This window comes from Antechinus flavipes, chromosome 3, assembly GCF_016432865.1.
Source record: "Antechinus flavipes isolate AdamAnt ecotype Samford, QLD, Australia chromosome 3, AdamAnt_v2, whole genome shotgun sequence".
NCBI classification, from domain to species: Eukaryota; Metazoa; Chordata; class Mammalia; order Dasyuromorphia; family Dasyuridae; genus Antechinus; species Antechinus flavipes.
This window is the reverse complement of record NC_067400.1, coordinates 429,551,094-429,575,392: the sequence shown is the minus strand read 5'-3', so window position 1 is coordinate 429,575,392 and position 24,299 is coordinate 429,551,094. Positions and strand designations below refer to the sequence as shown.

The 24,299-nt window shown below is 33.7% G+C and overlaps 1 protein-coding gene across 1 annotated transcript in view; it reads right to left on the bottom strand.

The window, feature by feature from the left end:
* Positions 1–23,181, bottom strand: part of FIGN (fidgetin, microtubule severing factor) — a 173,642-nt gene extending 150,461 nt beyond the window's left edge. Inside the window, exons 1-2 of the mRNA XM_051986255.1 lie at positions 22,209–23,181; positions 21,297–21,466 (exon numbers count right to left, since the gene is read on the bottom strand). Coding sequence (XP_051842215.1) covers positions 21,297–21,321 — 25 coding nt within the window. The 5' untranslated portion in view covers positions 21,322–21,466; positions 22,209–23,181. The remainder of the gene's footprint in view (positions 1–21,296; positions 21,467–22,208) is intronic.
* Positions 23,182–24,299: the final 1,118 nt, after the last annotated feature.

Sequence of the window (24,299 nt, the reverse complement as noted above, 5' to 3'; positions counted from 1 at the left end):
ATTGAGCCAAGCATCTTTTAATCTTAAGTGAGCATTTCAAACTTTGAAAATTCAGGAACTAGCAAAATGAACTAGAAAAGACAAACTATTTCTTTCCCACTTAAGGACAATTAGCAAGAAGGAACTGTAAGGAATTATAATTTCAAAGCAGAATAACGAAAAAGCTGACTTCTTATTATTCTAATCATTACCATCAGCTAGTTAAATTTAAATAGAATTTCAATCACAAAAGTACCTTTGGATGAAAAGTTAAATTGACACAATTGTTAGAGCATTTTAAGTAATATGCCCTATGTTTAAAATGCATTTTAAGCTATCACTAGCCACCCTAAAAATGTTAACTAAATATACCTAAATTCCAACTATTTGATATTCACTGTTGTTCAGTTAAAAAAAGAAAAGACAGCCAGAAACAATTACTTCCTATCTATCCTTAACCCAAATCAAACATTTCTTAACAAATACAATACAAACCCAAATGATTATAAAACATGAAGGAAATATTATTTTTTTGCATAAAATTGATCTCTAATAATAGATTTGATAAAGGAGAGAAGTCAGCAGTGATAGGGGGAAGAAATGTACAATGAAGCCAGCACAATGGCTCAGTACTTTAGATCAGCAGTGCACTGACCCTCTGTATCTCTGAGTCATTAGCTAGAATCCCAGCTCTGCCTTTAGGAGCAGGGATTTGAACTCGCACACCAATGTGGTGAGATTCAGGATCTTGAGCATGCCAGACAGAAGGGTCATTCTCCTCAGTGATGAGGAGGACGGTTGCCCCCTGGGGAGGGGAAAACTGGATGAGTGACTGTCGCCCGATTCAGGCAATGGACATGCTGCTGACTCAGGAATGGACACTGACAGCCACCACTGCTTCAGTCCAATCATTCCTAGTGGGAGTTGTTTTAGGGCAGTGGCATTGACAGGTACATGCAGAAGTTAGGATAGAATGTAAGGGAGAGGGAAGAGTGAGAATGCATAAGAGAATAAAAGGCCAACTCACACTCATGCCACATGCATATGAAAAATAAACATTTTTTTTCCATACACTGTAATATTGTATCACAGATGAAAAATTTATGTGTGGTATGAGTATCTGCAACATACATTTTAATGTGATTTTCCAAAAAGCATGCATCTTTCTAAAATGAGAAGGAAAGACATAGGTTCGCTCTATATACACAAGTTGCAAAATCTATATGCATACAAAATACACACACACCCATATAGATTTGCATGTGTGTAGTATCTTGCATAAATGACTGTCAACTTAAAATGCCATTCTCTAATTTATATGCAAATTCTACCTCTGGTAAAATAAAAACATATTTTAAGCAGCTTATAGTGCCAACACATTATTCCCATGAATGATTCCTAGTAAACTATTTATGCCAACTGTGGGATTCTTTTTTGTGATTTATTGAATGGTGAACGAAACCACTTAAACTATAGTTGTCTGTATGAATCAGTAATTTTCATGTTTCTAATTAAAATGTAAACAGCGTAATGAAGACATCAAGTTTTTAGGCAAATGTCTCTTCCAGTGCCACTTGGGGTATGGTAATTACTGGAGCAGATCTATGGATGCTCCTGAATCCTCTACGAGTCCAGATTAAAAGCATTACTGCTAAACCTGGCTTTTTACACAAGAGAATTGTGTACTCTAACCTATTCCCAGTTTGCTTACAGATGCATATTGGCACTACCTTTAAAAACTAGTCATTTAAAAAATCTAAATGGTATATCATATAAATGAAATGATTTGTACTTAACATGTTGAACAGTGATGTAACACACACATAAATCAGAAAACGGGAAATAGATATAAAGATTTTTTTCCTTTGCCCCCACCCCCAATATGTAGTCATACAATAAATACCATCTATATCAAATGTACAACTGGTGGGAGGACGGGAAAGGAATTACTTTGATTGTATATGAATTGAATATGGCATCAACTTCTAAATTTTTCTTAAAGAAATGGTTTATATGGAATATTTGACATGTATGTGTTGACTACATTAAAAGTACAAAAACTTAATCCATCTAACCAGAATTAAATATTATAGTTCCCCCTTTAAATTCTAGAACTTAAAAATGCTTTGGATATGAAACTGAAATCTGTTGTCATTTTTATTTCAACCTCTATTTCTTTCTGAAATTTGTCAAAATTTATCCTAAAGCAAGTAACCTCTTATATGTAGTGAAGAAATATATCACCTCTTCTGCTTACAACTGTTAATTGAACTTCTCCAGAATAGGATATTTCCCCCAAGTTAACCACCATGCTTGTTTTATATATTTACTATCAAGCACTTGAACAGTTATTTTTCTTAATTATAATTCTGACCGACTCATCCTCCCTCTTTTTTCTCATTCTCCCTATCTCCTTCCCCCAAACCCAAGAGTCAGGCACTCTCTCTTGCAGGTAAGTAGTTATAGCTGAAATCCTTAGGAATATGAACAGTATGAAATGTCTAGTAAAAGGAGGATATTTTTCCCCCTGGACTCAAAGTCCACATTCTGATTGGTTTGGCCAATTTTCATATTATTTTTACATAAATGCTAGACAAGCATGTCTGTGTTTCAAGCAAGGGCTGTGGAGATGAGAATGGATAGGAAGTGTAGGGCTGGGGGTAGGGATAAGGCAGCAAAAAAGGACAATTTTACATTGATGTTCATTAAAATAAAATTAATGCAGACAAATAAATATGTATTAACTGTGCAGGAGCAGGGGGGTTAGTTTGACAAATCAAAAAATATTTTCTATCATTTTTCTCCCACTTTGAATCATAAGCTTTTCTTGGTTTGGGAAAGGGGATAGTAAAGAGGGGGTTGGTATGAAGAAAGGGACTTGAAAGGCAAGCATTATATTCTGCAGATATTTGAAAATATTTGGGGGGAGATGATAGTATGAAAACAAGAGGGGAAGAAAGCTGATTAAACAATACAAAGTATTTTGTTGGCTTAAGGATATGATAGTTATGGTCAATATCAGAAGAGTTGCAAGTACAGGCATCATTTCTATTAGCTTTGTGCCAGAAAGGTAAACATTGAATTGTATTGTGGATTAAAACAATAAGGAATCCCATACCTTCCCTGCTTTCAAGGCCGTGCTAATCGGGTGTAATTTTTAATGAACACTAGCTGCTTGGTACTCATTCAAGACATTTCATTAGGAGGTTATTCATTTAAAATAAACGTTTCAACCATATCAAGCTGTAACCTTTCTTGAAATGTAAATGAATGGTTTAAATGAGAAGATTAATAAAGAGGGGATGTTCCAATTCCAAGCATGGCATGCTATGTATTTTTAAATTTGTCTATGCCAGATGCTGTCAGTCAGAACAAAAAACTGTCCAAGCAGACAATCTGTGCGTCTGAATGTTGATCATGCTGGAAAGTAAAAGGGGGAGGGGGGAGAGTGTGTCAAGGATTCATGGTCCTTCATCTTTGCAGTAGAGCAAACACGTCTCTCAGTATAGCGACAGACAGCTGCTTCCACTTTCTAATGTGCCCTAAGTTAGATCACTGAAAGAATTGTCAGCACTCAGAGAAACACACAAAGATAACACAGCCAGCTGCCATGAAGGGGGAAAACAGCCCAGCTCAGAAGAAATGGGATTTGTTCCATTTGCATGATGCTGGCTCCCTTGGGCCCCTTTCTTTCAAATCCAAAGCACAAAAGACAACACTTAACATATTTGCTTAAAGATGACAACCTCATGTTGATTTCATTTGGATGTAACAGTGTCAGGATTACAGATATAAGAATATATTATATCTGTAACAGAGACTGACAAATGTATCCATCAGTGAAACTGTCTGATTCATCTGCTTATACAGCCATTTTACCATCCCAAGGGTGCCATCTAAGTAGTAACTTTAGAAGACTGAAGGTCTAATTTTATTACACCACATTTCAACCTACTAAACAATATTATTTCTAAAATAGATCATTTTTATTGGAAGTCTCCCTGATGAAAAATCCAGTAGACACCAGAGAATTTATGAACTGTATGGGTACTTTGAACTCAATATATTGCCCATTTTAAGCAACTTTCTTGATATACAGTCAAAACCCAGTATCGAAAAAGTGAAAGTAAGTTTAAATGTGAATAGAAAACATACATAACATAGTTATACCTTTATATGCTCAGTTCTATCTAAATATAAAACTATAGGTATTACATTTATATTGCTTTACCTGGTCCATTTAAACAACTTCTTTGTTAACTACTTAAGACTACTCTGAATTTCTTCATTATTGCATTCACATGTCAGTAGAAAATTTTCTCAATAATTATTGTCTATTGATACAATATGAAATCCACTCAATGTGATTTTAATTGTATAGATTCTTCAAATAATTTACAATGATTAATGATTTAAAACTTAATGGGATAGCCTCTACTAATTGCAATGGAGTAGTTTAGAAACTGATTCAAAGTGAAATCTATATGTATCTACAAAGTTATCATGTGTCAGTCTATATTTAATGTTCTCTCACACACAAATCCCCCCACTCCTTAAATAAATGAAAATATAAGTTTTCAAGCATCCAAAAAATGTTCTCAAGTTTGTTATTCTGTTTTACATTGGGTGGGAAGAGGGATGAGTGGAAGAGGTTTTCTATTTTTTCCCCTAACCAACTGACTGCATAATGAAACATTAGCTATAAGAGATGCTTTGTCCAGAGGAATTCTAAACTGCTTGTTGCTATTTACTGGCAACAGTATAATTCACTAGATTGGAGTTGTTTTGTAAAATAGCTTAACTTCGTTATGTGAAATTTCAGCACAGCAGATGGTTACCAATCACTATTTTCAATTTGTTTAGTTTCAAGTAAGAGATGGAAAAACTGGATATAGGAATACAAGGATACAAACTAGTCAGCATGATAAACCTAACAAATGCCAAAAGTTGAAATGCTATATAGTCTGTGCCCACTCCACCCCACAACTTCCATCTAAGTGTAAGCCTTTATTCCATAATGCAAGACTAAACACAACTGTTCTGGTCTAGAAAGATCTTATCTTGACTTTTCCTCTCTTTTCTTCCCTCCTCCTCCCCCCTCCCCTCTCTTTTCTTTTCTTCCCCCCTCTTCTCCCTTCCTTTCCCCTCCTCTTCCCTATTCTCCTTTCCTCTTCCTTTCTTCATTTGTTCCTTCCTTTCTTCCTTTCTCTTTTCTTTTTCTTCCCCCCTCTCTCTCTTTAGAAAGGAAATTGACATTTGAAAATCCATTTACTTCTTTTGGTTACTCTAAAATCTTTCAAGATTTGGACTCTTAAAAACTGATCAAAGTTTTTTAAAGCAACTTTTTATATCTGTTCATGTTTGCTATCATTCAAGCTGAAATCACTCTCTTCCTTTAAGTGGTTCAGTCAGCCAAATGAAAATGGGGAAAAGGAACCATTTATGGAAAAGTGCACATGCACAGAAAATTAAGCTGTAAATATCTGGACTGGGCCATTATTGGAATCTGGGAACATCTGGGTCTACAGAAAAAGCCAAGCCCCATTTCTACAATGTCCAGGTAATTGCTTATATGATTTATACCTTACTGTTTCTATTAAAAAATGTCTTTAAAAAGAAACATTTGTAAGATCAGTTCTGCCACAAAAACTGGCATCTGTTTTTATTTGCACAAATCTGAAAGATGCTACTTTTCTTCAAGGGCAGAGATTAGGATTGTCTAAATCCCAGATAAAGAGAGAACTTTAAAGGTGTGGTCACTGAATTATAAATATAGAATTATTATTATATGTTATATATCAATTACAAATAATTACAAATATAAGATATATATTATATATGCATACACATATACATATGTGGTATGTATATATGTCCTAAGCATAGCTTAAATTAAAAATATATATATATATCAGTTTATAAATTTCTGATATTTTCAGCATAGCTATTTTAAAATAAAGCTTTCCAAATTCACAGTTAATTTCAACTTCATTTTCAGGAAACTTTGTGGATATAGATGTATTGAAATATACAAACACATATGCATATATACACACATATAAATGCACATATGCACATACATACACTCCCATATGTGAATCTCTGTTCAAATTATATTCCTAACACATACTGATTTTATGATCCTGGACAAGTCACTCCCAGACAACTTTCTAAGATTAGAAGCTCCTGAGTAAGAAAATATAATAATAACTACAGAGAATGAAGACATATCATATCCACAAAGCATAGTGAATATTTGAATATTAAGAGCTAATATTAAATAAATTTTATCCTTTTCTCATTGTGGAGGCAGGGGGAAGGGAGAAACGTTTGCTGGTGATTTCATCAGTGAAGGAAACTTCCTTCACCAATGTAGACCAGCAATTATGGTATGGTTTCAAGTCTTAAAGTATTTCCTGACCATGATTTACACAGGAAGAAAAAAATGGTATATGTTAAAGACAGTACTTGAACTCAGATCCTTCTTGACATCAAATCTGAATTTTATTCCATCATAACAGTAATGAATAAACTAACAAAAAGGCATATAGACTGTGTTCACTTGGTTGAACTACTCCATCCCCGCCCCCACTCCACCCCAAAACAAAATCTAAATCAGCTTACTTTTATGTGAGGCTCCCAAATACATAGATTGTTTAAGTTAATTAATTTGACTTTTTAAAAAATTAATTGACAAGTGCTTAACTGTTTTCATTAAAATGATCAGGGTTGTTTTTTTTTTTTTTTTTTTTTTTTTTTTTTGCGGGGGGGGGGGCGGAGGGGGAGAGGAGCAGGCACATCATTTCATCATTTAGCTTATTAGTCTTCAACACAAACCACAAATATGGGGAAACTATGGGCTAACCTGAGAGTGAATACGTTGCTTTTTTTTTTTTTAATAGTAAAAGTAACTATTTTTACTTTAAAATAGGAATAGGGACTGCACCTATTATATTACTTAATATGAAAACTTCCCTTATTAATAATGTAAGAAAACACTTTATCTGTAACTTAAATGCTTACAAAATCTCCTAGAGTAGAGGTACCAAAAAAAAAAAAAAGTGGTCCATAACACTCTGAAGTGTGGACTGATCCAGATTAAAATCTAATTGGAAAATAATTAACAAAATAAATGAAAAATACATTAAAACATAGATAATGTCAATATGTAGTTTTTTTAAGTTGAAATATAATCTGCAGGGATCCTGATATTTGATTTAGTGGCCCTAAAGCATTATGAGGTCAGGCACTTTGTTCAGGATTCCAGCTAGGAGTAGAGGAAGGTCTTGAAACTATGACTTACTGATTTTAAGGCTAACTCTCTGGCCACTATATGCTTCACTATCTCTCATCCATGAAAAATTACAAAATATTTATCATAAAAAAATGGAAAGAACTGAAGGTATAAAATGCAAGCCTAAAATATTTAAAGAGAAAATTTTTTCTTGTAAATATAATTTTTAAAAATACCCTCCCTAAAATATATGGATAATATAGTTAGTATTATGAATACATTAGAGGATCAATTATGCTGAAGGTAATTCTAAATTTGATTCATTAGTTTGTAATGTCAACTTTTTTATTCTTTGCCATATTTTCATCTTACCTTTTACTCCTGCCATGGATCACACACAGTTCTGTTTGATGGAAGGACTGAAGAAACATGTATCTTCTTTATCAGAATACCAGAATGGTCCCCATGTCAGTGTGAAAACCCTGAGTGGGATATTTTTTCTCCATTAAACTTCAAATGCTGAAACCATAGTATCCCCAAACAAGTGAACTTTGCTGGACACATCCTTGGGTTTTTAACCAGGAGATAAATATTTTAAATTTGGATTATAATAGGCTTTTTTTTTTTTTTCAAAAATACTATCAGATTTAAGAAAGTCTGCTTATATTTCACCAAGTATGATTTTTCTTAGATTAGTTCAAATAGTTTCCCAAAAACAAAACAAAAAGTTTAGTTAACAAGGAGTTCCTTTAAATTGACTTGCTGTACACTTGCTATGAAATGAACCAAGGTATCCTTTTCTTTGGGATATGGGGGGAAGAGAGGAGGGAAGGAAGTGGGAGGTATTCTTTCAAATTCATCTATTCTTTAGTCTGCCAGCAACAAATGATAACATTTTCCTTCCTCATTGATAGAACTCCAAATGTGAAGTTGAATATATGGTGTTCTCATGCAATTATTAAATCATATTTGTCTATAGTAACTCAGTCAGTAGATATCTTTGTAATAACTTGAAAGCCTGGGTTCAATCATTAATTACTGTAGATATTTTTCTCCTATATATGAAGCATACAATTTTAAACTTAATTACAGTGTTAAGTAATAAAATGATAGCCAGAATTGTTTTAGCTTTGAAGTGTCCAACCTGAAGTAAAATTATATTTGTAAAAGAATGACAATAGTGATCCCTCCACACTCCCCAAATCATTTCATGAAGTAACATCCCAAAGTATTTTTCTCCTGAAGATCTTTAAGTATGAAAAGCAAATCTTATAACAGAAACCCTATACAGTATTGTTAACTAACTCATTATAATTTAAACATTTGATCAAACCTTATTTTTCTTATCAAATTTTATAAAGCTTTTACTGTGGAACTTGTGACAGATTTTAAAAAGGAACCAACTGACCCTTCCACAAACATACAAACCAGACTAGTAAAGCAACTGAACCTAATAGAAGGAAAGGTCATTGAGTGTGACCTCAGCTAAATTGTTTACTACCTAGTATTTAATAAAAAATTAAATTAGTAGTCAGATACTAAATATAGAATAAAAAGTACCTATTTAAAATGTCAACCATAGATATCTGTAAACTATAGAATCAATGAAAATTATATCCATTACAGATACACAAACATATCTGTCATCTTTTGGCTCCTTGTGAATTTTTACAAGCAGAAGGAAATATAGTTTAGTTTCCTTCCTCAGAAACCTAAACTGAAGCACTCCCTTCTTCTTTCTCTCTCCCTCCTTCCCTCCCTCTCTTTCTCTCTGTATTTCCCTTCCTTCTTTCCTCCCTCCCTCCCTCCCCATCTCTGTATCTGTCTGTTTGTCTCTCTGTCTCTGTAGGTATGTTTAGAAACAAAAGGGTCATTTTTAATTCAATAAATTCACAAATCAAAGCAAAGTGACTTGGGCCCCTCTGGTAAAGATGAGCATAGAATCTTCTCTGAAATTTTTTAGGGAAAGAATTAGGCCATTTCTTTTTTTCTAGAATGGTTTGAATTCTGCATTCAATGGTTCTGTATTCAAACTGCAGATCTTTTTGGAGATAGGGGGATATAATGAAGGACTCTGAATTCTCTACTAGGGGTAGAATTTAAAACATAACATTATTTTTCAGGGAAGTGTTGGCAATTAATTAATTATACTTAGAATGTGAATATTCTACTTTAAAAAATCTGAATAGATGTAAATCTTTCCTTTAACTGTTTGGGGGAGAGGGGACTAATGGAATTGACATTTCAATTTTTACTGTAAGAATTAGAAATTGTGGCCAAATAAAAATAATTCTCATAATCTGATAAATGATTGTTATGAACAGTCACAATTTATACTTATATATTAATGTGTATATATATATATGTATATATATCATACAAAATTTCTAACAGATAACTTGTAGGGATCTCTCAGAGATAAGATGAATGCACTGAGTGATGTCCATCAACTGGGAGGAAATTAATGGTATAGACAATGTTATTTGTTCATTAATTTAATAAATAGTCCTTGTTCTCCATAGGCACTGGAGAGGACTAAATTAATTTGGAACTAATAATTTTTATGTTAACTTCTTTGTTCCCCAAACTAAATTTAAGAGCTATGAAAATAAACAATTAAAAAAAATACATTAACAGTCACTAATGAAGTCAGGCACAATTCATACTAACTTATTGTAAAATATACCTGTCTGTGGACAGATTGCTTTATCATTACCCATAAGTGTTTACTCAGTGTTTATTACATGCAAAACCTTGATTCATGATTTATCCAAGGCTATCAATATGCATAACTAGGCTATTAAGACCTTCAAAATCAGGAAAAATTATCTTTAAAAAGAAAAAAAAAAGATATGTTTATCACAAAATGTACAGGGATTTTGTTTGCTTGTTTGTTTCTGCTTAAATTGTCCTCTGGACAACAGAGAATCCTATTGCAGGACCCATGATGTGTCAACAAGGTTAAGCTAGGACTTGAATCATCTATTTCAACTATAAATAAATCTTTGAGATTACAATTGTAACAAACTTTCTTTCCCAAGAAAGGGAGCCTAGTTGATTTTTTAGTATGATTGCTTTCTCTATTGCCCTAACAACAATTTTGGGAACAGGGTAAGAAGGAAAAGAGAGAGACTGAAAAGGTGAAAAAGTATTTAAGGACAAATGTATTTTAAAATCGGGATCATGAGAAGGGGTAACAGATACTTTTACTTATATCAACAAATCTATCTCACAAAAATATGGGGGGGGGCAGCAAAAATCTTCAAAACTTTACCTATCTTATTTTTGCTTTAAAAAAATCAAATAGAATGTAATTAGTTCTCATTTTAATGTTGGATATTAGAAAATATTCAACAGTCATTAATTTTTATAAGCCATGAATCTGCATAAAAAAATTATTCATATATAGGTTTAGTAGGAAAACTATACACAAAGACCTTTTAAAGAAATGGACTTTTTTCCATTTCCTTTTAATTGAGTGGGATTTTTTTCCTCCAATTTATTATTTACAATGTCAAGAATAGCTCTTTGTAGATGCCATATATTACCCATCTCTCTCTTACTTATAAAGTATCTTCTTAATTAATTAGGTTATCTATTAATGCTATATTTCCTCAAGTGAAATGAGACTTTCCAAATGATCAAGATAGAGATAGATAGATAGATAGATAGATAGATAGATATGTGCTAGCAAATAAATATTTTTAAATTGCTAGGTCCTTAAAATAGGAGTCAGAGGGAGTAGAGTGGAAAAGGAGAGGAGATATTATAAAAAACAAAAAAGAAAAGAAAGAGGTGTTTTGTTTTTGTTTTTGTTTTTTTTTAACCATGACTACAGGGTCATGGTTATTGGAAAGCTCATAGTTAATATTAGGTGTGAAAAATATTATATAAGTTTATGTGCTCATAACAATGAACAAATCTTCAGTTCTTCTAGGTAATGAGCATACTCAGTATGCTTGATCCACTTTGAAGCAAAACAATCATACTTGTAGCAAAGATATAGTCTCTTTACAAATAAACTGTTAGAATATGCAGCATTGTAAGTCACCAGATACTCTTCAAAAAACTTCACTACTCCCACAACCATGGCTTTCTAACTGATGATATTTACTTGTGTTCAAGACTACTATTATCCATAAAACATAATATTCATTGAGGAGTTCACTAAAAGGGTGTATAGAATGTTAAACAGTATACACAATTAAATTTTTCCAAGTACTGAAGTAGCTTAAATTTTAGTTATAACGATTTCTCTAAGAATCCCTAAAGTATTTTTCCCCCTCTGCGGAGGTAAGATATATTCTGTATTATTTGAAAATGGTTTTGACACTTAATAAAATAAAGTGAAATGGAAATACTATGAACCAAGAAATGGGCTCAACACTGTGCTATGTCTTAATTGCCATACCAAATTGAGTTTAAAATCAAATCAAGACCATCCAATGAAAGATGCACCAAAACATATTTAAGTCCAATACAGACAAATAGACTGTACTACAACATAAAGAGACTGATTTTAATACCATATATCAATTTTCCCCAGCTAATTAATTTCATTTTTACATGGAAAATGTTACTTTTCTTTCCTAAGAGAAATATATGTAACATATGTATATATACACAGGTATGTAAACATATATGTCAATATATGTCTGTTTATATATGCACAAACACATTTATACATATTTTAATTGTCTTTCATATCTAAAATCAGTGAATCATTGCTTCTTGTATCATATATCTTTATATATATCTTTAAGATCCCAGCACAAAATGAGATAAAGAAAAAAGGAAAAAAAGGAAGAAAGAAATACTATTTTAATTATTTTTAAGAACATGAATGTAAGCTACCTGATGCAACACAAATAAATACACCTGATCAAATAAATAAGCCTAAGAAGAATTAAGTGAAGCATGGTTCTCACAGTAAAAAGCAACATTTTACTGAAGTTTTTTTTTTTTTTTTCACATTTCCATGCATGGAAAAAATAGATTTTTGGATACCTCTTAATCTAAAATTTCAAAATCAATGTCCTTCCCCTTTACCTTCAGGGTTTTCTAACAAGTGTTCAGAACATTTGAATATCAAAGTCTATTTTAAAAGTATGTCAATGTTTCTCCCAAGTCTAGTGATTTATTTTCAGTGGAAAAAACACACACATGTAATATTATAGAAAAACTTTGCAATTGCACTGTGAACACTGATAAAAAATATGCCAAAAAAAGCCTCAAGTTTTAACTCTTTGATTGATTGTAAAATTAACTCCAGGTTTGTGAGAAATTAATTTAAAGTCAATACTAATATATCTACTTTTAAACAAATTAAAAATAGCTTTGGAGACTTATTTAAGTCTTTAAGTTGTCTAAGTGTTTTTCATTAAGTGCTCTTAAGAATGTTCTATGAGTCAGTTTTAAAAGTCATAAATGTGTTATACTCCTTTCACTTTGCATGAATATAATTTTTCATTTTCCAGGAATGGATACATTTTCTAACTCTAACCTTTTTAATCTAATTATTTGTACAGAAATACCAAAAGCTTCCCAGACACTGTTACTTCAAATACAATATATCCTTGTAAAATACATATGAGTATATTACATTAGATAATCAAAATTAGAAGATGCATTATTCCAAGGCTCTCCCTCACAAATGTGAAAAACCCTGCCAGGAGAATCTGTTAAAGATATTTAAAAATTTTAACATTAATATGATTATATTCACTTTTTTGATAATCTACAAATTTAGATTCAAAAGTACTGATAACAATATATTAAGTTAAAAAGAATCATAATCCAATTTTTAAAAATCTTTCCAACTATATTTGTCACTGAAAACTGGAGTCATAAGGAAATGCTTCAATATCAAGTGATTTTTTTTTAACCATCCAAAAAATTCTCATCATTCTTGTATGGCAAACACCAGATGAACTGTCTTGCATTTATTTTTGATTACATAAGCTCTTAGAAGCAATATAAAATATCTTTTTAAATTTCAAAGTTAGCTTAAGGAAGAGATAGACCAATTAAGAGAATAGAACACACCCACATTTGGCATTTTAACATACAAATTTCTTCATTGGGATGTTTATAAAAACAAATATTTTCATATGTAAACACTGATAGTAAGGGTTTTGTGTGGGTGTGAACATTGAACCTCCATCATTAAACTATTTTTCATAATATGTGCTTTTAGTAGAAAGACAGCCTACATAGTTCAGTTCATAAAGAATCAAACTCTAAAACTGAAAATAAGAGGCTAAAGTCTCAGCACTGTTTTTCTTCTTTTTGTTTATCTGTAGAGGGAGATGAAAAAAAGATGTTGTATTGCCTATATCATGTGATTCTTCAGTGGGAAGTGCTTTGTAAACTACAAAATACTATATAAATGGAAGTTAAAATTATCATTAAGCAGAAATTTTAAGAAATATGACTAACTACACAATACATAACCTATATCAAATTGCTTGCCTTCTCAATAAGGTAGGGAGGGAAGAGAGGAAAGGAGAGGATCTGGAACTCAAAGTTTTAAAAACAAATGTTAAAAATTATCTTTACATGTAATTTGTAGAAAAGGAAATACTAAATAAATTTTTAAAAGAAAAAGAAAAATGTTTGAACTTCAATTCTTTAAAAAGTACCATAAAATTGTTTTCTATTTAAGGCTCAATGGAACCACTTTGTTGGATCTATTACTGAGTCTAAGAGTATGCTACCACAATCACCAGTAATTTTAACAGATAGGTATTTTCCAGCTCCCTAGTTCTTTTTATTTTAACTTTTGTGTATAAAGTAAAAGTGTGATGGAGTGTAGATATGTATGTGTTAATTCAATGGTTGGAGGGTTTTCTTTTTTCTTAGATGATCCCATATATAGCATGTGGCCCACAAATTCCGACAACAAGGGATTCAAAATAGGTTCAATTCTGTTCCTTCTCTGAAACAATCTTTTAAGTGCCTGAATACTGGGTGACATAAAAGGATAAGAGTTACTTTTCTGTGGTCTTTTGATATGTCTCTTCATGGTAGAGCAATCCATGAGTGATGGGAGAAATATCTTTTGAAAATAAATGGTGCAACTTCAAGTGTATTCAGATACATCCTTCCTGAATCTTTTAACATGTCTCAGTTTTTATTTGAAAAGGCCAGATGATTTAAAAATTTGCTTTAGATATTACAACATGATACTTTATATCACCCAGTAACTAAAAAGCTTGTTCTTTAAGTATACACTCTAAATGTTGCTCTCTACATGTCAACATAGGAAGCTGAAAGTGATAAGATTGGGGGATGGGGGAGCAGAATATGAAGAGAAAAGAAGGTTACAATATTGTCATCCCAGATTCTAACAAACTAAGTTCACACTTTGAATATGACATACTGAAAGGTTAATGTTACTGCATAGAACAGTTACTTTTCATCTATAAGCATTACTGTCACCACACATTTATACAGAAGCACTGTCAGTTCCCAACAGTCAAAATATCAATACTGATACTATTATAATGGAGTAATTATTATTTTTTCCCCCCTTGTTCTTCTCTCCTACTGTCATTCAATAACATAAAAGAATGGTTAGGGCTTTTGATTTTTTTCCTTAAAACTAAAGATATGTATTTTCACATGGATTGTATACACTAATGATGATGTGCTATATATATATATATAGGGAGATGTGGAAGTTGGAAAATAAAGAAGTGGCTTTATTAAATTACAAGACATCATCATTGAAATATTTTCTTTTCATTCATCATTATATATATTATTTTAGTTATATAGCTGCAAGCAAAAAATAATCGAAGAAAATGCTACTTACTCAAAAACAACACCTGAACAATAAAATTCACTTGACATCTCAGAATATACCAGGAAGGAATAACATTAAAGAAAACAAATACCTTAGTTATCACTTAACACATACGGAAATAGTCATGAAGCCCTAATGGTATATTTTACCATTGGGTACTCTTGTTCAACTTCCAATCATTATATATGGGATGGAGGCACATGAGAGGACTGCAGAATAGTCATCCCCAAAGATTAAACATGACACCTAGCAAAATGTTTTTGCACATAGATGGCATATAATAAATGCCCACAATGGACACAATAACATTTTAAAAGATGGTTGTTAATAATGGATAGATAAGAAGTTAGCAAAACAAAAAGAAACCACTGATTCATACTATACAAGCCTGTCTAGTCTAGCCATTTTGAATTTCAGTGTCTCTTCCCATTATATATAATATATATATATATTTTTTTCCATCATCAAAATAAGTACAGAATACCAATTTTCAGAAAATTTTGCTGTTGTTTATATTCAATAAAAAACAAAACCAAAAACTATCATGTAAGGAGTTTGTGAGAATTCTCTGAACCAGAGTTTTTTTTTTTTAATAAAAAGATCTTATCTTCTTTTTATATGCCCCTAATGAGACTATCACAACTATTCTAAAAGAGGCAGAAATTCTGAGAAGAGTAGCTATATAAGCCAGCATTGCCATGTTAAAACAATTAGGATATTTCAGACACTGTATTACTGAAATTATATATATATATATATATATATATATATATATATATATATATACACACATATATGTATATAGTATACCATTGTGAATTCTACTAAAGCTGTGAATTTTTAAAAGAAACATTAATCATTAGCATGTTTGAATAAACATGTATATAATGTATCCATCAGAAGCATTTGCTCCTGGCTTTAAAAAAAAAAAAGGAGAGGAGGGATTAATTTTTAAAGTCACTCCAACAAAGTAAGATATTGGATATACATTACTTTATTCCAATGGCACAGTAGACAAGAGTAAAATTTTAAAAAAAAAATTCAGCTAATACTTTATCTATATAAAATGTACCCCCTTATTCTGTTATATCATTTTAAGGAAAGCTTACTTATATGCATTAGAGAACTATCATGTGAAAGTTACTTCGAGTATAAGCATAGCTAATCCTTTTTCTAATGATACTACCAACTATGTCAGAACTAGAAAGTAAATCCACTTGAATTAAAATCTCATTATTTTAATATTGCTATGCATAATGCTATTGTAGGCTTACCATTGTATAATGTTAATAAACTTTATCAAATATCAATAAGGCAAAATGATGGTTTGCATTAAATAAAATTGTGTCAACATCATAAACATGAAGAAAGACATTAACTTTCTATTTTTGCAATGGTTGTTACATTCCTTACCCACTGTCGTTTCTATTTTATCTATCCTTAGTCCCACAAATGTCAACAGGTATAATAAAGAATGCATTTGTATCGAAGAAAAATATTCATTCATTCAAATGTAATATTGCTCCAAAGATAAAGCATGCACACCTTTCTTTCAATTTTCCTGAAACTTATTTGCTTGTACAGTTTATTCAGCCCCTTTGAATAGGTCACATTTAATTTAACAATGAAAATTTTCTTTCAATCCAAACTATACTTTCCAACTAGGAAAGTTTGAACATCTAAAAATGTCAATAATAAACAGGAATCCTTTTAAAGCAGGTGAAACTTAATACATAAAACTATTTCAAATAGCCATTGACACACCTCTTTAGACAGAAATAACAGATTTGTCTTAAAAAATCAAACTATGCACACTTCTTTTACATAGAGAATATTTAATCAACCTTTTAAAAACCAATTACATTTTCTGTTGCTAAACTATCTTTGCTGAAATAATTTAGGAGTATTTTTTTTTTTTTTGGTGGGGGGAGGGTAGCTAAATGACTTAGGAATTTAAGTCTGTCAAATTCTGGTGTCTGACAGGTCAAATTAATTTTAATATAATTTTCGTGCATATTTACAAATGCTCCTAGGATCCCTTCAAAAAGCAATAGGAAAAAGAGCCACTGGAAAAAAGCTGATTTATCCAAAAAATTACTACACTATTTTTTGTGCATCATTTGTTGAAGCTAAACTAATAGCAACTCAGTTGGGGGGGGGGGGGAAGGAGGGAGAGCAACAAAACAAAATCAGAGATGTGCTGATTAATCAAGTCTTATCGATTAGCAGCATGCTTCAATACTTCACATTAATGTCTACAGAACAATTTCTACCAATCACAAAATCAATAAATCAATGTAAAATCCTGGTAATTAAATTTATCAACTCTATATCAATAAACCTGGCACTTTATGAAAGTATTATGTGAAGTTTCTTCTCTTAAGGAATATATTGATCAGAGGCAAAGCGCCTAAATTTTCTATTAGAGTCAGGGATGCAAGTACAAACCAGTATCTCCAAACGACATGACATGCAATTGTTCAAATACACAAGGCAGTCTTCTTGATTTTATATCATTAAAAAGTGACTAACTTCATAAAATAGACTCACATTCCATGAATCTGAACATTCAAAGATATATGCAGGGAAGCCCTAACTCAGCACTATTTATAATAATTCAGAAATATAGAGCATGTTAGCCAAGTTTAGATATGCTCCCCTATACTCAAGCAATATTAGATTAAGAAATAAGAATTGCCAGCTGAAACTCCAAAGTCAAAGAATTCAGTCACGATAATATTATTCATTTGTCTTTTCACTTTGCTAAAATGTTTAACTACTTCAGAAATATTGATTTAAACAATGCAGAAGGACTATAATTTTTGGAAATGTTATTGATATTCACTTTCTTCATTTCCCTTTTTTTTCAGTTCATTAAGCAGTTATATAAGTTAAAAATAAGCTATTGATGGTCACTACAAAGGACATAAAATGAGTTTCTGCTTATAGAAATATTCCTTAAATGCCTATTTATTTTAAAACATGAACAAACATCTAATTTTCTATTTGTGTAAAAGGGGAAATTACTATATGAAGGGAAAGTTTCTGAACATACTTAAAATTTGAGTCCTTTTACTAGACTTAAACATTACTAAAGGTAAAAATTGTACATACATACATAAAGGTATCATGTAAGAGATTAAGGATGTTGGGGTAGTAAAAGAAGATTAAAAGCATACTCTATTTTCAAAAAAAGATACAGTAATAATCCAAATGAGACCCTATATTCCAGGAGAAGGGAAGATTAGAAAGTTAACTCATACAAACACGACTTATATATAGAAGCTTTATTCTTTCAGAAAAAAATAGCAATAAGGCTTTATTACTATGCTATGGTTCTTTCATTTTAGACATGATTAATTAACAAATAGTCATCCACCAAAACTCCTACCACGCTCTTTTTTGGCTTGGTTGCAGAGAGATCTACATGCAATAATAAGTAGCTATCAGCAGTGTAAAGCCTAGTGTCATTTATTTCAAGGAGAATATGTCCAAAAGCTAATTCTACCAAGGTTTCCCTCATATCTTAACTAAAAATCAGAGCAGGAACCTTTTAACACTTCAACAAAATGTTTTCATAACGAGTTTCTTAGGAGCAATTTGAAAAACAAAAGTTGAAATAGTACATGAGAACTATTCAATACTTTAAAAGTACATATCATGATTAATCTGACAAGTGTACTCAACTTAAAGTGACAAAGAACAATCCTTATGGCTTATATGTGGCAAAACCTTCACTCTATTAAACAAATAAAGATGGATGTAAGGACACTCAAACGTGAGCTACAAAGAGGAGAATATATTCTCCTCCCAAATATATCACACTTGTCATTAATATAACGTAGAGAGTAATTAACATATGGGTCTTAAAAAAAGTAGAAGGAAGAAATGGGGGGGGGAGAGATATGCAAACTGGAATTATCAAAAACATTTTGGATGCTTCATATTATTCTAAAATATCTCAAGACAATTTAAGAATCATATGACAGTAGTTGCATAGAACACATAGGAAACCTTTACTTAATGACACTAAAGTCTATAAGGTCTATTAGAAGTAATCTTTGGTTCTTACACAGTGGGATCACTTCTGCACTCTTAACTGCTACATCTTAAATATTTTATTCAAACAGTACTAATAAATAGTTCTTACTAGTTCTTAAAAATAGTTTTCTTCCTTTCTTTTTAAAGATCTCTACTGGCCCAATCCGTCCTTGCTTTTTCAGTTTTTATAAATTTAGGATCAAAAAACATCAAAGCAGTTTCCACCTCAGACCTAACTTTTAGAGGATCAATGTGACAAGTCGCTGCCTGATAGATGTTTCTCTTGATAAACGACTTGTTCAAAAGAGACATTGTAGCTTTCATTTCCTGACCACAACACACTTTTAATTTGCAACAGCAGAGCTTCTAGAGAATAAGAACTTTCCCACTTTCCAATCTTTTAGGTTTGTAGCTCTGGTTGATTTAGGCCATGTATCTAAACCAAATACAAGCTACAAAATAAAATTCAATTAAAAATGAAAGAAAAGTAATAGAACTGCTGCTGTGTCTCTATATTATAAAGTTTTTGTTTTTTGTTTTTTTTTGTTTTTTTTTTTCTGAATGCTAGCAGTTGATTACATAAATCCTAAGTGATGATCATTTGTATGGTGGTCATTGAAACACACGCAGATATAAACTTGGCTGCGCTTTAGTAATAAGCAGAAATTCGGGAGAAATGCACATTTGAATCTGCAGCTAAGTGACATGGATTATATTATTGCCTAACCCCAACATGTTTTTTATATATTATTGTAATGATTATTATTACTACTATCCGGAAATCACATTTAACTATCAATACGGTGAACAGCCAAACCATCCAATTTCAGCTCTCAGCACATTGTCCAATCTCCGATTTAAAATTTATAAATGTAATATCCTCCTCATCACAAGCAGCAGCCCAATCTGCTCTGAATATATATTACAGCTTTAACATCACAGAGGGAAATCTCCCATCTGGCAATCTCATTCGCTCCAACAGCTCCGGGAGAAAAAGCTGTGCTCTCCTCTCCTTAAAACATTTCTCAGGGCAAATTATGTGCATCTAAAATAAACAGTCGTTTTATTGATCGCTTCAAAGTCAACAAGTTCCAAATGCAAAATTCAATCAAATCGTTCCTATTGTATAGGAGATCTGCGCGTCTGTTTAACTATATGGTCACCAACAGAGTCAAACTCTAAGAGCACGCCTTGCGCCGCTGCTCTTTGAATCCCCCTTCCTTGCATTCACATTTGCGTGGTGAGAGCAGTGACCAGGACCGCACTCCAGACCCCTAGAAGCTTTGCCTCATCCTTATTTCTTTTTCTTTCTTAAGGTGGGAATGTGGGACTGGAAAGGAGGTAGAGGTTGTGAGGAGATGGGAAAAGAGGTGGCCACAGCAGCGGTGGAAAGTGAACATATCTTTTGGTTATGCAAAATACTTTAATATCTTTTGTTGCTGTTGTCTACTCTTAGTCGTAATTGGAGATCTGAAAGTCTACATTCTGCTCTGCAAAGAGTGCTATTAAAGTCGCCCTCGCTCCATTTTTATCAGACTTTTTTTTGGTAGCAAAAGAGAGAAAGAAATTTTAAATGAAGTCAATTTTGTGCCTATTTAATTGTCACATGTTCAAAGTAAAAAATATTGACAGGAAGCCAAGTACAACACAAGAAAAAATTGCATTCTCTTCATCATTACTCATTAAAGATATTAAATTATCAAAATGTATTTTTGTTTACGTGCAAACCATACCGCTTCAACACACTCACTACAGAACGCACACTCAGACCCTATTATCCCATAGAATAAAATCATCTACAAAGTCAATAACATCAAGTTTCAAAAAGAAAATAAATTATATTTAAGTCCTTTGGATGAACACACACGCACACACACACATATTTGTTCATTAGTAACCGTCTTTCCCTATCTCCCCTCCCCCAAGTCTCTGAGTTTGGTTCATTTACATACCATTTGAGTTTAGTAGTGTTTATAGTGCATTACTAGTAACATGCAACTTTGAGATTACGGTAAAAAAATCAATACAAGTGGACATAAGTAATCCAAAGCTGAAATAGACAAATGAAAGCAAAATTTAAAAAAAAAAAACATTGTAACAAATTAAGATAGAAAAATATAAATTATTTATTGTTAGCATATGTTTTACATGCAAAATGCTCACTGGTTTTATCATGCTATTTCATTTGTCTTTCCTATTTAGATGCAAAGGAAGTAGATCCCAAAACTGACATACCATAAACACTGGTGCTACTGATCATTTCTTGCTGGCAGCACAAAAAGCTGAATTGGATTTCTCACAAGCAGGAATTCCAAAGGTTGCTTTTCATTAAAGCCACTTTTCCTCTCAGCTATCAAATGTCACTGCCTTGAAACGTGGGCCCTTTCGTCAGGTATTCATTTAACCTACATGCATATAATTAAGTGGGAAAGCAACATCAACAAAAAGGGGATCTCAGATCACAAGAGAAGAAAGAAAGGAAAAAAAGCACATGACCAGGAATGCAAGTCCATGTCAATTTCACTCACTCCCATTGAAACTAACAAGAGCTCCAGGGAGGATAGTAATAGGATCAGTGGATTGTATATACCATTAAATTATACATCTTTCTCTCCCGTTCCCAGCCAACAATACGCCCACCACGCTGTACCCCCTCCAAGATGATGTGCTTACATTTTACTGCAACAGATCCTCTGACATTTTCCCGTCCCCCCAGCTAAGGGATTGTAATTTAACCTCAACTTTTTTTTTCCTTCAAGATTCTTATTTACACTTCTTATTTACTTAGAAGTTAGTTCCCGAAGAAAGTCTAGCCCCACCCTGTAGTCCACTTTCTTATTTTTTTAAGTAAAGGGGAGAATAAGTAAATCCAATTAAGAGGAAACCGGGAATCTTGCAATCTCGAACTCTTAATCTCATACTATTGTTAGCATGATTAAGCAGCAAAAAATATGCATTACAATGTTTTAGTGCTACTTTCTACATACAATTAGACAGTAGGTAGACGTATTTAATATAAATGATTGCAAGTTAAATAAATATTTACTGTATAAGTCACCGGTCTCTTTTTATTGCAGGTCTTGGACATATTTAGATTAATTTAAAAAAAAAAAAACAGATAGTAGGAAACTACAAAGATTCTCTTACCTGAATGTGTGGTGCAAGAACCCGATAGGTTAGAGTAGCATCGATCCGATGTGTTTGCTGATGAATGGGAGCTCGGGTTAAGTGAAGGTGCCTATGATTTGAAATCATTCCAAGTTTTTGAAGGGAAGACTGACTGCAGCCTCTGCCATGTTGGAATTTCAAACCCAAAACAGCTGCTTGGAAGGAGCCAGCATGCCAGAGGCTGGGCGCAGGCGCAGAGCGCCGCCGAGCCAAATTCAAATCACTTTCACACTAAGAGCCAAAGATCAGTTTTCAAAGGAGAGAGAGAGGGAGAGAGAGGGAGATAGGGAGAAAGAGATCGAGAGAGACTGAGGAGAGGGAGAGAGGAGAGCCAGCGGAGCAGTACTGAGAAAGAGAGAGACCGACAGAAGAGACAGAGGCAGTGGAGAGAGAGAGGGAGACAGAGGAGAGCCAACGGAGAGAGGGGGAGAAACAGAGGAGGGAGGGAGAGAGAGGGAGAGACGCAAGAGATTCATGTGCAAGGAGAGCTCAATGGCTGCGCTGCACAGGGCCCTGGCTGTACGGGTCATGTTACATGGCTGGGGCTGCTGCGGCAGCACAGGAACGTGCAAACGCAGCCTGGAGGTGGCCAGGAGGTCATGATTAAGCGGGCGGGGAATCGAATCGTTTTTTCTGCTTCTCTATCTTCCCTCCTTTCACTCCCCAGGCATCCCAGAGAATGAGGGGAAATACCTCGGGGAAAGGAATCATCCTCTTTCCTACCAATACCGCCGTCCCAACCTAGCTGGTCAAAGATCCCCCAGCTTTCCCCTCCTGGGCCACACCGATGCCTCCAACTCCCGGGGCAGCAGCAGTGACTCCTTCTGATCCCACACCCCCACCCTCCCTGCCGCAGGGATACACAAGGACTGTGCCTTCTTATCCCTCTACCAACAGCTGTGACCAGCTTGCCCCTTACTCCCTAACACACACACATACACACACACACACACAAACACACAAACACACACCCTCTCCACCTTCCTCCTCTCCCGCCTCCCTCCCTCTCCACCTCCGCCACAGCTCATCATCCCCCAAACACCTAAGAAGACCTCGCCAGATCCGGGGGACCTGAGTTCCCACCCACGCCTTGTCCCAAGCTTCCTACGCCAATCCGAAAACAAATGACTCAGGCTCCACAGAAGAAATAACTTCAGGGGGGATAAAGAATTAGTCTACTCAGGCCCCCTTTCGCTCCCCTACCCCACCCCCATTCCCCAAAATGAATAAATAAAACAAGTGACTAGGTGTGCGGTCCTCGGAGTCTCTTCTCCCTATCTCCCCCAGGCGGCTTTGGCTGAGGAAAGCAAGTGCCCAGGGCCCCCAATCCAGGCGGGTAAGCCGCCTGCACAGACTGCTTTCCCGACCCCTCCCCCCGCTATGAAGCAATCTGGGGACCCTGGAGTGGGAAGAGGGTTGAGGCTTTGTGGTGCCGGGAGCGGGGTGGGAGTGGAGGGGTGGGGGGGAATAAAATGTGCAGTTCTGTGTGTTGCTCGCATCCCAGCGAGCAGTTGCAGTGCTGATTGTCTGTTGCTGAGATAGCCTTTTGTTCCGAACATAAGGTTTAAGAAACACACACACGTTTTCTGGGGTCTCTTGTTAGATGTAAATGTGCTGCATCCAGACGCTTACTATGCAGTGTAAGCTCAGTTGGCTTACTAATCACCCCGCCCCACCCCCAAACAATCGTGATCATTTGAATGGGAACCTCATTCACACTTCTAGGCTGCGAGTATTGCCTTCAACCTATTTCATTCTAGAGTAGCCAACCATCCAACTGAGATAATAAAGCAAACAATAACATTTGATCATCATGTCTATGAGATAATGTGCCCAGCAAAAAGTTCTTTAGGAATTGTAATGAGGAAGAGAATGAGTTGAGCAATAATATCTCTTCGTTTTCATTACGTATGACTTTAGTAGATAAATGAATAGTTTATACTTTGGCCTGGTAGACATCATCCACTACTCAATATTTCAGCCCGGTCAAAAATGAGGAAGGTGAATTGCAGGGCTGATCAGGAGTCCATCAAATTGGAAGTATGTTATACTTGAAAGCTGGAGTTAAAA